Genomic DNA, 15,912 nt, shown 5'->3' with positions numbered 1-15,912 from the left:
ACGGGTTAGTGAGAGTGAGTCACACAGTAACGGGTTAGTGAGAGTGAGTCACACAGTAACGGGTTAGTGAGAGTGAGTCACACAGTAACGGGTTAGTGAGAGTGAGTCACACAGTAACGGGTTAGAGCAAGTGAGTCACACAGTAACGGGTTAGTGAGAGTGAGTCACACAGTAACGGGTTAGTGAGAGTGAGTCACACAGTAACGGGTTAGAGCGAGTGAGTCACACAGTAACGGGTTAGTGAGAGTGAGTCACACAGTAACGGGTAAGAGCGAGTGAGTCACACAGTAACGGGTTAGAGCGAGTGAGTCACACAGTAACGGGTTAGTGAGAGTGAGTCACACAGTAACGGGTTAGAGCGAGTGAGTTACACAGTAACGGGTTAGTGAGAGTGAGTCACACAGTAACGGGTTAGAGCGAGTGAGTCACACAGTAACGGGTTAGTGAGAGTGAGTCACACAGTAACGGGTTAGTGAGAGTGAGTCACACAGTAACGGGTTAGAGCGAGTGAGTCACACAGTAACGGGTTAGAGCGAGTGAGTCACACAGTAACGGGTTAGAGCGAGTGAGTCACACAGTAACGGGTTAGAGCGACTGAGTCACACAGTAACGGGTTAGTGAGAGTGAGTCACACAGTAACGGGTTAGTGAGAGTGAGTCACACAGTAACGGGTTAGAGCGAGTGAGTCACACAGTAACGGGTTAGAGCGAGTGAGTCACACAGTAACGGGTTAGAGCGAGTGAGTCACACAGTAACGGGTTAGAGCGAGTGAGTCACACAGTAACGGGTTAGTGAGAGTGAGTCACACAGTAACGGGTTAGTGAGAGTGAGTCACGCAGTAACGGGTTAGTGAGAGTGAGTCACACAGTAACGGGTTAGTGAGAGTGAGTCACACAGTAACGGGTTAGTGAGAGTGAGTCACACAGTAACGGGTTAGTGAGAGTGAGTCACACAGTAACGGGTTAGAGCGAGTGAGTCACACAGTAACGGGTTAGTGAGAGTGAGTCACACAGTAACGGGTTAGTGAGAGTGAGTCACACAGTAACGGGTTAGTGAGAGTGAGTCACACAGTAACGGGTTAGAGCGAGTGAGTCACACAGTAACGGGTTAGAGCGAGTGAGTCACACAGTAACGGGTTAGAGCGAGTGAGTCACACAGTAACGGGTTAGTGAGAGTGAGTCACACAGTAACGGGTTAGTGAGAGTGAGTCACACAGTAACGGTTAGTGAGAGTGAGTCACACAGTAACGGGTTAGTGAGAGTGAGTCACACAGTAACGGGTTAGTGAGAGTGAGTCACACAGTAACGGGTTAGTGAGAGTGAGTCACACAGTAACGGGTTAGTGAGAGTGAGTCACACAGTAACGGGTTAGAGCGAGTGAGTCACACAGTAACGGGTTAGAGCGAGTGAGTCACACAGTAACGGGTTAGAGCGAGTGAGTCACACAGTAACGGGTTAGTGAGAGTGAGTCACACGGTAACGGGTTAGTGAGAGTGAGTCACACAGTAACGGGTTAGTGAGAGTGAGTCACACAGTAACGGGTTAGTGAGAGTGAGTCACACAGTAACGGGTTAGTGAGAGTGAGTCACACAGTAACGGGTTAGTGAGAGTGAGTCACACAGTAACGGGTTAGTGAGAGTGAGTCACACAGTAACGGGTTAGAGCAAGTGAGTCACACGGTAACAGGTTAGAGCGAGTGAGTCACACAGTAACGGGTTAGAGCGAGTGAGTCACACGGTAACAGGTTAGAGCGAGTGAGTCACACGGTAACGGGTTAGTGAGAGTGAGTCACACAGTAACGGGTTAGAGCGAGTGAGTCACACAGTAACGGGTTAGTGAGAGTGAGTCACACAGTAACGGGTTAGTGAGAGTGAGTCACACAGTAACGGGTTAGAGCGAGTGAGTCACACAGTAACGGGTTAGTGAGAGTGAGTCACACAGTAACGGGTTAGAGCGAGTGAGTCACACAGTAACGGGTTAGTGAGAGTGAGTCACACAGTAACGGGTTAGAGCGAGTGAGTCACACGGTAACGGGTTAGTGAGAGTGAGTCACACGGTAACGGGTTAGAGCGAGTGAGTCACACAGTAACGGGTTAGTGAGAGTGAGTCACACAGTAACGGGTTAGTGAGAGTGAGTCACACAGTAACGGGTTACAGCGAGTGAGTCACACAGTAACGGGTTAGTGAGAGTGAGTCACACAGTAACGGGTTAGTGAGAGTGAGTCACACAGTAACGGGTTAGTGAGAGTGAGTCACACAGTAACGGGTTAGTGAGAGTGAGTCACACAGTAACGGGTTAGAGCGAGTGAGTCACACAGTAACGGGTTAGAGCGAGTGAGTCACACAGTAACGGGTTAGTGAGAGTGAGTCACACAGTAATGGGTTAGAGCGAGTGAGTCACACAGTAACGGGTTAGTGAGAGTGAGTCACACAGTAACGGGTTAGTGAGAGTGAGTCACACAGTAACGGGTTAGTGAGAGTGAGTCACACAGTAACGGGTTAGTGAGAGTGAGTCACACAGTAACGGGTTAGTGAGAGTGAGTCACACAGTAACGGGTTAGAGCGAGTGAGTCACACAGTAACGGGTTAGTGAGAGTGAGTCACGCAGTAACGGGTTACAGCGAGTGAGTCACACAGTAACGGGTTAGTGAGAGTGAGTCACACAGTAACGGGTTAGTGAGAGTGAGTCACACAGTAACGGGTTAGAGCGAGTGAGTCACACAGTAACGGGTTACAGCGAGTGAGTCACACAGTAACGGGTTAGTGAGAGTGAGTCACACAGTAACGGGTTAGTGAGAGTGAGTCACACAGTAACGGGTTAGTGAGAGTGAGTCACACAGTAACGGGTTAGTGAGAGTGAGTCACACAGTAACGGGTTAGTGAGTGTGAGTCACACAGTAACGGGTTAGTGAGTGTGAGTCACACAGTAACGGGTTAGAGCGAGTGAGTCACACAGTAACGGGTTAGTGAGAGTGAGTCACACAGTAACGGGTTAGTGAGAGTGAGTCACACAGTAACGGGTTAGAGCGAGTGAGTCACACAGTAACGGGTTAGTGAGAGTGAGTCACACAGTAACGGGTTAGTGAGAGTGAGTCACACAGTAACGGGTTAGTGAGAGTGAGTCACACAGTAACGGGTTAGTGAGAGTGAGTCACACAGTAACGGGTTAGTGAGAGTGAGTCACACAGGTAGGAGTTAAATGTTAGTGACAGTTGCTTGTCCAATATGTGATGCATAGCGATGTGATGTGATGTTACTCTAATAATCCTGAGCCACATCATAGAAACCGACAGACTGTCTCCTCAGCTCTGACTTTCCAGATCCTGAATCTCTCACAACTCCAACCCCTCCCCTACTAACTGATCCACTTCCTCATCTGATCAACCTCACAGAATCATCCTTACAACAATTTATTACAGGGAAGGCTGTGTGTGAACAAAAGCTGCAGCTACAGTCTCTCAGGCCTTGCCTTCCAATATGATCTTGTGTCTGTCTGGCCCCTTGAACCTTCTTAGCTTACCTTATCCTCATGGAATCTCCCAATTCCCTGTCCATCATTCCCAAATCTCCAACTCTCTAAACCCTTATTCCTGAAACTTTTAAACAGCTCCTAGGTTCTGTATTGTCACTCTCACTCCCCCTGTAACGAAAACTCTCATGGTTTCAGATTAGATCCAATTCTAAGACTTCTTTGTACTGGGTTTAGAGCAAGGACAAAATTCCTGGTTCCTCCTGCTAATCTCCTAGAATCATAGAACAGAATTCCTACAATGCAGAAGAGGTCATTTGACCCATTGAGTTTGCACTGACTCTCTGACAGAATATCTTACCCAGGACCTCTCCCCAACCCTATCCCTGTAACCTCAAACATTTAACATGGCTAATCCATCGAATTTACACATCTTAGGATACTAAGGGGCAATTTAGCATGGCCAATCCACCTAAACTGGGCTATGGGAGGAAACCGGAGCACCCGGGGGAAACCATGGAGACACGGAGAACATGAAACTCCACACACACAGTCATCCAAGGCTGGAATTGAACTCGACTTCCTGGAGCTATGAGGCAGCAGTGCTAACCACAGTGCCACCCATAACTCCCCTGTAACTTTAAATAGCTCAATTAGATCACCTCATTATTCCCAGATAATATGACCCAAGGGTTACTTATCATCAGTCACTGTCTCACTCAATCCCAGATATCCCTGGTGAACCATTACTGGACTTCCTTTGATTTCAACATTGCTGCTCGACAGTGGGCCACTCAAAACTGAACAGAGTGCTCTCCGTGTGGCCTGCCCATTACCCCATTTAACCACTGACCTTCCTGTACTGAAACTCACAGACACCATACTCTTTCCAGCATTCCTTTTGCTGCATCTATCTCTACTGCCACTTTGTTTGGATAGACTAATATTTTCCAAGCAATTTATGGAAAAGAAAGTTCAATGTCAAAATTTACTTTGGCAGGTTGGAACAATGAGCAGTTGTAATAATGAGGTCAGTGATAAAGAACTGGCTGTTTTCAGTAACGTGCAGTTTCTGATTTTCAGCATCTATAATTTCGAAGAAAGCAGCCGAATCTCTTAATGCTCTGATTCTGGATGTGAAGTTTGGGGAAGGAGCGTTATTCAAAGAGATTAATGGAGCCAGAGAGCTGGCACAATATCTGGTCAGTATGCACTCCAAAACACCTCCATCACACTGTAGGAGCAGAGAGAGAGAGAGAGAGAGAGAGTGAGAAGCAGAGAGAGGCAGAGAGAGAGAGTGAGAGAGTGAGAAACAGTAAGAAGCAGAGAAAGACAGTGAGAGAGAGAAACAGTGAGAAGCAGAGAGAGAGAATGAGAAGCAGAGAGAGAGAGAGTAAGAAGCAGAGAGAGAGAGTAAGAAGCAGAGAGAGAGAGAGAGAGAAGCAGAGAGAGAGTGAGAAGCAGAGAGAGAAAGAGAGTGAGAAGCAGAGAGAAGCAGAGAGAGAGTGAGAAACAGTGAGCAGAGAAAGACAATGAGAGAGAGAAGCAGAGAGAGAGTGAGAAGCAGAGAGAGAAAGAGAGTGAGAAGCAGAGAGAAGCAGAGAGAGAGAGTGAGAAACAGTGAGCAGAGAAAGACAATGAGAGAGAGAAGCAGAGAAAGACAGTGAGAGAGAAAAGCAGAGTGAGAAGCAGAGAGAGAATGAGAAGCAGAGGGAGAGAGAGAGAAGCAGAGGGAGAGAGTGAGAAGCAGAGAGAGTGAGAAGCAGAGAGAGAGAGTGAGAAGCAGAGAGAGAGAGAGAGAAGCAGAGAGGGGGGGGGGGAGAAGCAGAGAAAGAGAAGCAGAGTGAGAGCAAGAGAGTGGGTGGGGGGGCAGAATGGATCTGACTGAGAATTCTCTGCCTTTCTCTGACATCATGGACAGCAACTCTTTCTGGGTTTTCCCATCTTACTGGAGACCTGGGAACTGGAGAGGAAAGATATGGAATTGTTAAATTTATAGAAGAAAAATCACTTTCAAGGCCAGAATAAGTCAGAGTTTGGAAAAGGAGAATTATACAAACAGTGAACTTTGAAATTTGAAACTTACAATTGCAGGTTCAAAAGTTGCAGGTCCATTCCTTTGATTTGAATTTGTGATGATGCTCATGATAAGGGGTTTGCAATTTTACTGCAGACATTAATTTAGCAATGTAATGCAGCATAGATTTCCAAAGCCTCTTGCCCTTGCTTCTTGCTTAGAGATTGGTGGCCTCCTAACAAGCTTTGTAACTCCAGAGCTTCCCTTGTTACAGTGCATGCATCATTTCCTCTGTTGGGAGTGCCCCAGTAACAAATCAATATCTCCTGTTTTAAATCTTTAGGTAGATGTTGGAAACCACTTGGGGGTTCGAACAGCTGCTGCCCTCTCTAGGATGGACAATCCCATCGGCAGATGTGTTGGGAATTCTCTAGAAGTCATTGAATCCATTGAATGCCTGAAGGGAAAGGGGCCCAAGGAATTGGAGGAACTGGTCACTTGTTTAGGTTAGTCCTTCATCGAGAATTACATTTAGTGCATGAGTGGTGGACATTATGGAAAACCTAGAACTCAAGAAACATTGAATGAAAATGGTCATGAGGGCCATTAGTCTCACCCCTTTGGCAGCCATTGCATGACGGACTCAGTTGTGGACTTAGTCTCCTTCAACCCAAGCACCTATCCACTCTTTCCAAACTCCCAGCTTTATTTCTGTCTCATACCTTTAGTCCTCAGGTACAGATCCCTTCTTCTCAAAGGTATTAATTGATTCCAGATTAACCATTATTTTGGCAATCTGCACAACATGTCCCATACCCTGGGGGAGAAATTCCTCCAATCCCAATCTTCTATGAGGTTTGTGAGTTTTCTGATGCAGTTTGGATGCTCCTAGAACCAACTGACCTCATACACAATCTCAAGCCCAGATTGTGAATGGCATTGACCCTGTGGCATCTGTTGGAATTTAGGCAATGGAAAAGGGACAGCATGAGAAGCCTTTAGCCATTATTGTACGTATTAGAAACAAATGGGAACTGGAATACAAAATTCTAGATTGAACAGCACTGTCAGCGTGCTGGGCAGATGGATTTGGCCCAATGTGGATATCTTGGGGCTAGGTGCAGAAGCTTGAGCTAAGGTTTGGAAATTTGGGGCAGTGAGTAGGTACGTCATACAATGAGGTACTGGCCCAAAGAGACAAAGAAGAAATTTCTCTTCATCTGTGTCCTAAATGGACTGCCCCTTATTCTGAGACTGTGGTTCCAGACTCACCACTCAGGAGAAACTCCCTATCTGCGTCTACCCTTTTGCATCCATAAGAACTTTTTAAAGTTTTTTTAAGTTTCAATGAAATCAGCTTCTCATTCTTTGAAACGCTATAGAATGTCAACCCACTGGTCTCAGCTGGGTCAACAATTTGATTGATACGGATGGTTGGTTACTTGGCATTGCTGGGTTACTGAGGAAAATTGCCTGGAGTTCCCATTTGGGAGGTGATGACCCGTACTGGGAATAGCAGATATTTTGCAGCAAGCTCAAATGAATAACTCTGTAACCTAGAGTTCTTTCACTGTGCTAATGGGTAGTAAACCTTCCCAACTGTACTGAGGGGGACAAGGGTAAGGGGGTGGGGGGCAGTGGTGGGATGTACATTGGACCCCATACGCAGACAGCTGTGGACACTCACATGTATGATCAGACTTGAGGACATGTGAGAATATGCACAGCCCTCAAGTAACTGTTACATTTTAATACTGGTACTGTCAATAACTTTTCAAAGGTGAGTCAATACACACTAAGACACGAAAGTAATTTAATATTGTAGCTTCCATTTACTTCAGCAACCAATTTAACAAACAATAACCCTCTGCTATCCCACAATGTACCAGCTTGCAAACTACAACAAGCTGAATGAGAAATATGGTACATAACACTGACTTTCACTAACATATTGGCTTCCACCTTTAATAGGAAGCCACCTGCTCCATATGTGTGGAAAAGCCGAGAGTTTAAAGGCTGGTGAGAAGGCCATGCAAGATGTGTTGAAGAATGGCAGTGCTCTGGATAAGTTCCAAGCCATGCTGGTGGCCCAGGGCGTGACGGCGGACTTGGCCAAGATTCTGTGTGAAGGAAAGGGAGGCCTGAGACGTGCGGAGAAACAGGAGGAGCTGAAGGCCCAGGCTGGAGGTACTTTACTTTTTACAGCGTGGTAGTGAATGCCAGCACTGGATCCTGTCATTCAAGTGAATAGTATTATGATGATTGGTCTAGGCACTTTACCCAAAAGTTGGCTGTAGACTGTCAGACTTGGGGCCCGATTCTCTGGTTTTCAGTCTAAGTGCCCACATCGGCAGGAAGACAAGAGTGTTTCCCATTGGTGCTTCATGTCTGTCAGGTGGGATTCAGCCACCAGAAAGATGCTAATGAGTTCATTTCAAGCAACCCGCCATCCACACGGTTCTGAGCTGCCATTTTTAAAGGTTCCCTCCCCCTCTGACCAATCCCTCAGCATGCTCCTCCCTCACAAATATCAGGTAAGCCCACCCCTCACACACACTCCATGAGGGTGACCCAACTGCTCCTACTCATTCAGAGCTCCCACTCAAACTCCCCCTCCCCTCTCAGACTCCCCACTCAGGGGTATCCTTCCCCCACAGACCCCTGACTCAGCTCTCCTCCCCTTCCCTCAGACCCTCCACTCAGCCCCACTTCCTCTTCTGGCCCACTCCCCTCAGACACTCCACATGAATCCTCCTTCCCACTCAGACTGCACATTCAGGCCTCTCCCCTCCCTCGCCCCCCTACTGAGCCTCCCTGCAGGCCACGCACCTTGGCAGTGCCCATGGTACTGACACAATGGCCTGGCACCTTGGTCCCTCAGGGGGCTCAAGGAGGTAGGCCCAGTGGCGGTTTGCCCCTCTGACACTGCCAGGCTGCAAAGAAGGGTCCCGTAGAGGCCCTGGGGGGTTGGATGGGTTCGGGCAGGGGGTAAGGAGTTGACCTCACCACTCTCCTCCGGGATGAGGGGTGCAGTGGCTGGATTGCCCCCTCTAGCCCTGGCAGACCTGAAGATCACCCCTGGCATAGTGAATTCAGGAAGCTCTGTAATTAATATCTGCATTTTCTAAAGTTAGCTGTGTAAATTCTGAAGCGCCAGGTCACTTTAACCTCGGGTCACCTTGGCAGGATTTTAAGTTATTGCAGCACTCCATTCTGCAGCAGAGATTTTCCTTTCTCCCTGTCAGAAGCTGCAGGTGAGAGCAGACCCCTTTAAAATCCTCTGACAGAGAGGAGACGTTAATTTCACCTGGGACAACAAATCAGATCCGTTGTAACAAAAAACTCCAAAGCGTGCAGTCCAGTTCTCTGATCCATCATCAGCACGATTCAGTGTAGTACCTGAATAAACATTCTGAGATCTCAGCCCAAAGAATGGGCTTTCGCTGGGGCTAGCTGCTCTGGGAAAATACCTTGTTTCTGTGTTTCCCTGAAATGAATTGAGGCACAAACTTTCAAAGGAGGGAGTGGTCTGACTAAAAACAAAGGGATAGTAATTCCAGGGGTGGGTGCTTAAATAAACTGACAACCACCCCCTCCAACTGCCTATGCCACTGTGAAGCCCCAGGAACTAACCAGCCTTAATTCAGCTCTCTCTGTCTCTTTCAGGGATCGTTCAGGCGATCCACTCCTTGCCGATAGCAGAGGTGCTGCATGAACTGGGAGCAGGACGCAACCAACCCGATCAGCCCATCAACTGGACGGTTGGAATAGAATTGCTGAAAACTGCAGGCGACAAGATTAACAAAGGTTAAATGTGCTTTGCTGCAGCTTCAATTGGAAACGCCAGAGTGAGATTAGACTAAGGGTAATATTGATGGGTGTCAGCAATTAGTCCGGAAATAACGCAAAAAGGCAGAGAATGAACAGGAGAGTTAAATTAAATTGAATGGAATTTCAGAACTGAGCAGGAGAGTAGAAATTGATTGAATTTAGAAGTGTGCAGGAGAGTAGGAATAGACTAGGTGAGATATTAAAGAATACTGGGAGTGAGCAGAAAAGTGAGATTAGACAGGGGGCAGCATGGTGGTATATGGTTAGCGCTGCTGCCTCACAGTGCCAGGCACCCGGGTTCAATTCCTCAGGTCACTGCAGAGTTTGCACATTCTCCCTGTGTCTACGTGGGTTTCCTCCAGTTTCCTCCCACAGTCCAAGATGTGTGGGTTAGATTGATTGGCCATGCTGAATTGCTTCTTAGTGTTAGGGGGATTAGTATGGTAAGGTAAATATATGGGATTATGGGAATAGGATTGTTTCAGTGCAGGTTTGATGGGCCAAATGGTCTCATTCTGCACTATGGGGATTCTATGATATCGCGGAGTATGGAGGTTGTGAGATTGGGATTAGACGAGGTGGAATACTGAAGTTTCTTTACACCAGGGGGCTGAGAACTGTAACTAATTATATTTTATTTCAGGAGACCCCTGGATTAGAGTGCACTTTGAAAATCCTTCACTTGATGAAGGGCAGAAGGCTCGTCTCCAGAAATCACTGGTCATCGGGGAAAAGGTCCAAGAAGGCCCTTTGGTTGCTGAGATCATTCAAGCACAGTCACAGTCAGGGAAAGGATACAACTGCCCACCTTAGTAAGATGTGTAGAGCTTTGATTATCACAGGGCAAGCAGCACAAGATACCCCGTCTCTCTGCAACCTCTTCAATTCTATCCATGATGTTTCTTGAAGATTTATGTGCTTGGATGCTTGATGTAAATAAGGTGAGGAAAACCTGCTAGCAGAGCAGAGTTTTGGAAACCATAGGCCAAAGTCACTTATTCTCCAACCTAAACATGTTAAACTTGTCAATGGATTGCTTCTCCAATTACTCATATACTAATACCCTCCAGGGATGCAGACGCGCAAATCAAGTAGTGATAACGTCTAAATAAGACCATAAAAATGAACCCAGTACTGGGTTCTATTTCTGTCAAATTGAAAAGAAAAAAGCCATATTAAAAAATAAAAAACTCAAGAACTAGAAGTACAAGTCGTAGATTGACCAAATTAGGGCGTGTTGTTAATACATAACTGTGACAAACTATAATAAGACATTAATACATTTGCACAAGAACATGCAATTCTATTTGTTTCTCTCTTTCTTTCTCACTCTCTTTTTTCATCTCTTTCTCTCTCCCTCAATCTTTCCTTGGCTCAACCAGTTCCACCAGGGTGCTGCGTGGTTGCTGTCTCCAGATCCTCCTGTGCAGCATGACCAGAACGCTAGACTCTTTCTCCATCACCAAGGTGCTGATTATTGAGCAGACCAGCAATTAAGTTTGCCTATGAACTGACAGTTTAAAGTGTCAGTGAATTTCTCTGCAGCTGTATTTCTTTCCAATATACAATGGTGCTTTATTGTCAGCACATTGCACTTTACTGTTAGTCAACAGAAGTCTTAAATCTCAAGTGCCAAGCATAGAAGTGTCTTCTACCTGTGTGTCAGAGCTTCAGGTTTAATTTCTTCACCCTCTCTACTAATTGCATGCTCATAAATATCAGCTGTCCCCAAATACGGTGTCAGGGTTCGCAAACTATAATGAGCCTTGTCCACCTGCCAAAATCACACTATTCCTGGTGACTAAAACTTGGCACACAACTCCTCTTCTTCTCAGCTGTTTTCAAGACCATTGACCATTGTCCAGTTTGAATTGCCCTCAGTGGTTAGACCCTTGAGCACAGCAAAGCAGCTGAACTATTGACTTCTCTCACCATCCCTTTCTATCTGTTGAATTTATAACCTGTAAAGCAGCGGTGTTCTTCTGGCGTCTCCATCTGAGAGATAGTGTGGAAGCTTGAAGGTATGTGGCAATCTAAGGCAGTGCAATATTGGAAGGAGCGATTGAAATCCTGGAGGTGGATTCTTGGTGACGGTATCCGAGTGAAAGCGTTGTTTGGGAGAAGATTCTAAGGCTTGTTTTTTTGAGAATGTAATTTGGAAAGACTTGTGTGGAAGTTAGAGTTCCAGTGAGACCTGTTGGTTCACAGTATGATAAGCACCTAGGGGAGTGGCATCTGCCACTTGGTTTCAGAGTGGGATATATAAAGAACAAAGAACAAAGAACAACACAGCACGGGAAACAGGCCCTTCGGCCCAACGAGCCCGCGCCGCCGTCCCACTGTCTCAGTGACCTATTCATGATTTTAGTCTACGCCTAATGTGCGAGGATCAGGGAGGTCCAATTTAGGGACAATTTAGTACCCAATCAATCAGCCTAAAAGCACATCTTTGGGGATGTGGGAGGAAACCGGAGTACCCGGAGGAAACCCACGCAACCACGGGGAGAACGTGCAAACTCCCACAGACACAGGCCCAAATCCATGTGTCCGCACAGCAACAGAGATAGTCTCTGAGTTGTCATGTTGCCCTTGAGATGGTCCAGTTTAAGCACACTAACGACATGAAGCAATAGGCAACTCCCGAAGCAACGTCCAAGAGCAGCCCACTACAACCTGCCGCATGCATGCCCCTTGCTGGACTTAAATGCCTGTGGAGACAAAAAAATTCATTATTAAACAGGCAAAGACTAACATCCCTGAGGCAAAACGTATTCCCAAGCCTACAATGTTTAGTAAGGCCTACTATATCCCCCTATATGTAGCCCGCTCATGTGGTTGTCTAAGTGACTCTTAAACAACCCTAGCGTGCCTGCTTCCACCACCTTACTCGGCAGTGCATTCCACACCCCCACTACCCTTTGCGTGAAAAACTGCCCTCTAATATTTGTCTTATACCTAGCCCCCCTCACCCTAAGCCCGTGACCCCTCGTTCTATCCATTTCTAATAGCGGAAAAAGCTTACCACCATTTACTCTATCTATCCCCTTCATAATCTTATAAATCCCTATTAGATCTCCCCTCAGCCAACGTCTCTCAAGGGAAAACAGCCCAAGTTCGTTCAATCTTTCCTCGTAAGACAGCCCTTCCATACCAGGCAGCATCCTGGTAAATCTCCTCTGCACTCTCTCCAGGATCTCTACATCCTTCCGGTAGTACGGCGACCAGAACTGGACGCAGTACTCCAAGTGAGGCCTAACCAACGTTCTATACAACTGCAACATCAGACTCCTACTCTTATATTCTATACCTCTTCCTATGAAGGCTAACATACCATACGCTTTCCTCATCACATTCTGCACCTGCGCCGACACCTTCAGGGACTTGTGCACTTGCACCCCCAGGTCTCTCTGCGTATCTATACTCCGGATAGTTCTACCTTTTATCGTATAACTCCCCTCCACGTTATTCCGGCCAAAGTGCATCACCTCGCATTTCTCCGGATTAAATTCCATTTGCCATTTATCTGCCCAATCTACCAGCCTGTCTATGTCCTGTTGCATTGCCAGGCACTGGTCCTCAGTACCCGCCAATCCAACCATCTTAGTGTCATCAGCAAATTTGCTGATCACACCACCTACCCCCTCTTCCAAGTCATTAATATATACCACAAATAGAAGAGGTCCTAGTACCGAGCCCTGCGGCACACCACTGGTGACAGACCTCCAATTGGAAAAGGAGCCTTCCACTACTACTCGCTGTCTCCTCCTCCCAAGCCAGTTCTCCACCCATCTACATACCTGGCCTTGTATCCCATGAGCCTTCACCTTTTCTATCAGCCTACCATGAGGGACCTTGTCAAACGCCTTACTGAAATCCATATAGATGACATCAACGGCTTGTCCTTCGTCAACCGTTTTTGTCACCTCTTCAAAAAATTCCACTAGATTCGTAAGGCACGACCTCCCTGTAACGAAGCCATGCTGCGTATCCCTGATCAGATTGCAGCGCTCCAGATGTTCATACATCCTATCCTTGAGGATCCTCTCCATTAGCTTGCCTATAACTGAAGTCAAGCTCACCGGCCTATAATTCCCTGGGTTATCCCTCTGACCCTTCTTAAACACAGTTTATCTGACCACAGTTGGCCTGTTGGTTTACATTGGACTGTGCACTTACTAAGAACATTATAGATATATTCTGTAACTTATGTTATTAAATCTGTATACACCCGTGAAGATATGTAGGTGGAGTGAATAAGTTTTTTTTTAATTCATCCATGGGTCATGGGCATTGCTGACTGGCCAGCATTTATTGCCCACCCCTATTTGTCCTTGAACTGAATGGCTTGCTAGGCCATCTCTGAGGCAGTTGAGAGTTGACTCTGGAGTCAGATGTAAGCCAGACCATGGAAGGACAGATTTCCTTCGCTAAAAGACATTAGTGAACCAGATGGGGTTTTTTTTCCAACAATTGACATTAGTAGATTCTTAATTTCAGATTAATTTTATTGAATTCCAATTCCACCATCTACTGTGGCGGGATTTGAACACGGGTCGCCAGAACATTGGCTGAGTTTGTGATTAATAGTCTAGTGATATTACCACTAGGCCATTGCTTCTCCATGGTCTGGTGTTTCATATTTAGGAAAGATTTTATTCTTTGTTAAAGGTGAGGCAGGCAGCCCTGTGACGCTGTTCATCCATGTCTCTAGTCAAAAAAATGCAAGTTATCATCTATTAAACCAATGTTCTATTCTGGGATCTGACATTTCAGTAGTAACATCAGGTGGGACTGTAATATCCTTTTTCTTCATCTACATGCTACTCCTCAGTGACAGACTGGGACCAACTTCTATCCAACTATCACCTCTTGCTGTCTAACAAATCATTGTTTTCAGTCATTTCATTATGTTTCAAGATCCATACCATTGTTTGGACTCTGAATGTTGGCATCTATTTGTCCACAGATTGAACTTCTGATCCTATGTCCTTGCCATCACAAACACCACTTACTGCCATTCCAGGAATTTTCACATGCTCCTTCTATGACAAATATATCCTTTCATAAAATAAGACTAAAACGGCACACAATACTCTAAGTTAGTCTCACTAAGTCCTTATACAGCTGCAGTAAGACATCCTTGCTCCTGTATTTAAGTCGTCTTACAATGAAGATCAACATACTATTTGCCTTCCTAACTGCTTGCTGTACCTGCGTTCAGTGACTAGTGCACTGGGACACCTGGTCCCTTTGTACATCAACATTTCCTAATCTATCACTATTTAAATAATAGAGAAGTCTGACATGGATAACTTCACGCTTATCCAAGTTATACTGTATCTGCCATGTATTTGCTCACTCATTCAACTTGTCTAAATTACCCTGAAGCCTCTTAACATCCTCCTCACCACTCATGTTCCCACCAAGTTTGGTGTCTAAAACTTGAAATAGTATGTTTGGTTCCCTCATTCAAATCATTCATTTATATTGTGAATAGCTGGGGCCCAAGTATTGATTGCTGCAGGGCTCCACTAGTTATCTCCTGCCACTTGCAAAAAATCCATTTATTCCTACCACCCATTTCATGTCTGCTAATCAATTCTCAATCCATGCTAATATATTACCTCCAATCCAACGTGCTTCAATTTTTCACACTAACTTCCGGTGTGGGACTTTAACAAAAGTTTTGTGAAAATCCAAATACATCACATCCACTTTTACACCTTTATCTATTCAACTAGTTATGTCCTCAAAAGCTCAGTTAGTTTTTCAAACTTGATTTCTGTTTCATAATGTGACAATACTGATTTTTAAAAATGTATTTTAGTCATATTTTTGTGCATGCTGTTTTTAGCAGTCCCATCCATTTATTAGTGCCTTTCTGTATGTAACCACATTCTCTGTTATTATTGTAGCAGCATTATTGATTTTAATTGCTACAATGTTTGTTTTAATGTGGATTAATACTATTCTGTTGTTTTAGTGTGCTCCCCTGGGATTTTGCAGAGTGGAGCTTGATTAGGTTGATTGACAGACAGAGTAATATGATTGGGTGGAGCAAGGCTTACACAGAAAATTCAAGCTTGGTTGCTTTTTAGGTGCTGATTTGAGTTGAAAGAAAGCAGTGCCTCTCTTTTCCCCTCTTTGAAGTTGGAGACTGGAATCTGCCAGGAGATGAGTGTCTTTCTCTAAGAATTGCCGCATGAATGTATTTCTTTCTTTTGAGAGTTGTTTGAAGATGTATCCTAGGGAAACTTAAATGGATAGTGTCTGGAAGTGTTAAAAGGTTGGATATCTAGCAGCATGTGAGCATACTTGTTTTGCGCTAACAAATACTGAAAAAGGGGGCATGTCTGTAGTGATATTGCTTTAAATTGGAACTACAGAGATTGCTAGTTGTTAAGAATTATACTTTGTCATGTTTAAGTCTTCTGATTGGTAAAAGTTATGCTAATACTTTTCCTTATATTCTGGCTGTGTTCTTAAATAAAGTTTGCTTTGATAAAATGAATCATATCTGAATCATATCTGAAGTGAAACACCTTATGTTCACCCTAATGCCAAAATCAAATGCAAAAGTTGGGGTCTAGGCTCAC

The 15,912-nt window shown here is 45.3% G+C and overlaps 1 protein-coding gene across 3 annotated transcripts in view; it reads left to right on the top strand.

Annotated features, from left to right (window-relative positions):
* Positions 1-11,574, top strand: part of tymp (thymidine phosphorylase) — a 46,502-nt gene extending 34,928 nt beyond the window's left edge. For all 3 annotated transcript variants that reach the window (XM_080207545.1, XM_080207546.1, XM_080207548.1), the window contains exons 6-10: positions 4,552-4,670; positions 5,829-5,991; positions 7,457-7,672; positions 9,152-9,292; positions 9,960-11,574. In XM_080207545.1, the coding sequence (XP_080063671.1) occupies positions 4,552-4,670; positions 5,829-5,991; positions 7,457-7,672; positions 9,152-9,292; positions 9,960-10,129 (809 nt within the window). In that variant the 3' untranslated portion in view covers positions 10,130-11,574. The remainder of the gene's footprint in view (positions 1-4,551; positions 4,671-5,828; positions 5,992-7,456; positions 7,673-9,151; positions 9,293-9,959) is intronic.
* The last annotated feature ends 4,338 nt before the right edge of the window (positions 11,575-15,912 follow it).

The sequence above is a fragment of the Carcharhinus amblyrhynchos genome, chromosome 19 (assembly GCF_965287045.1).
Source record: "Carcharhinus amblyrhynchos chromosome 19, sCarAmb.v2.hapA, whole genome shotgun sequence".
In the NCBI taxonomy this organism is placed as follows: Eukaryota; Metazoa; Chordata; class Chondrichthyes; order Carcharhiniformes; family Carcharhinidae; genus Carcharhinus; species Carcharhinus amblyrhynchos.
This window is presented reverse-complemented; position numbering and strand designations above follow the sequence as displayed.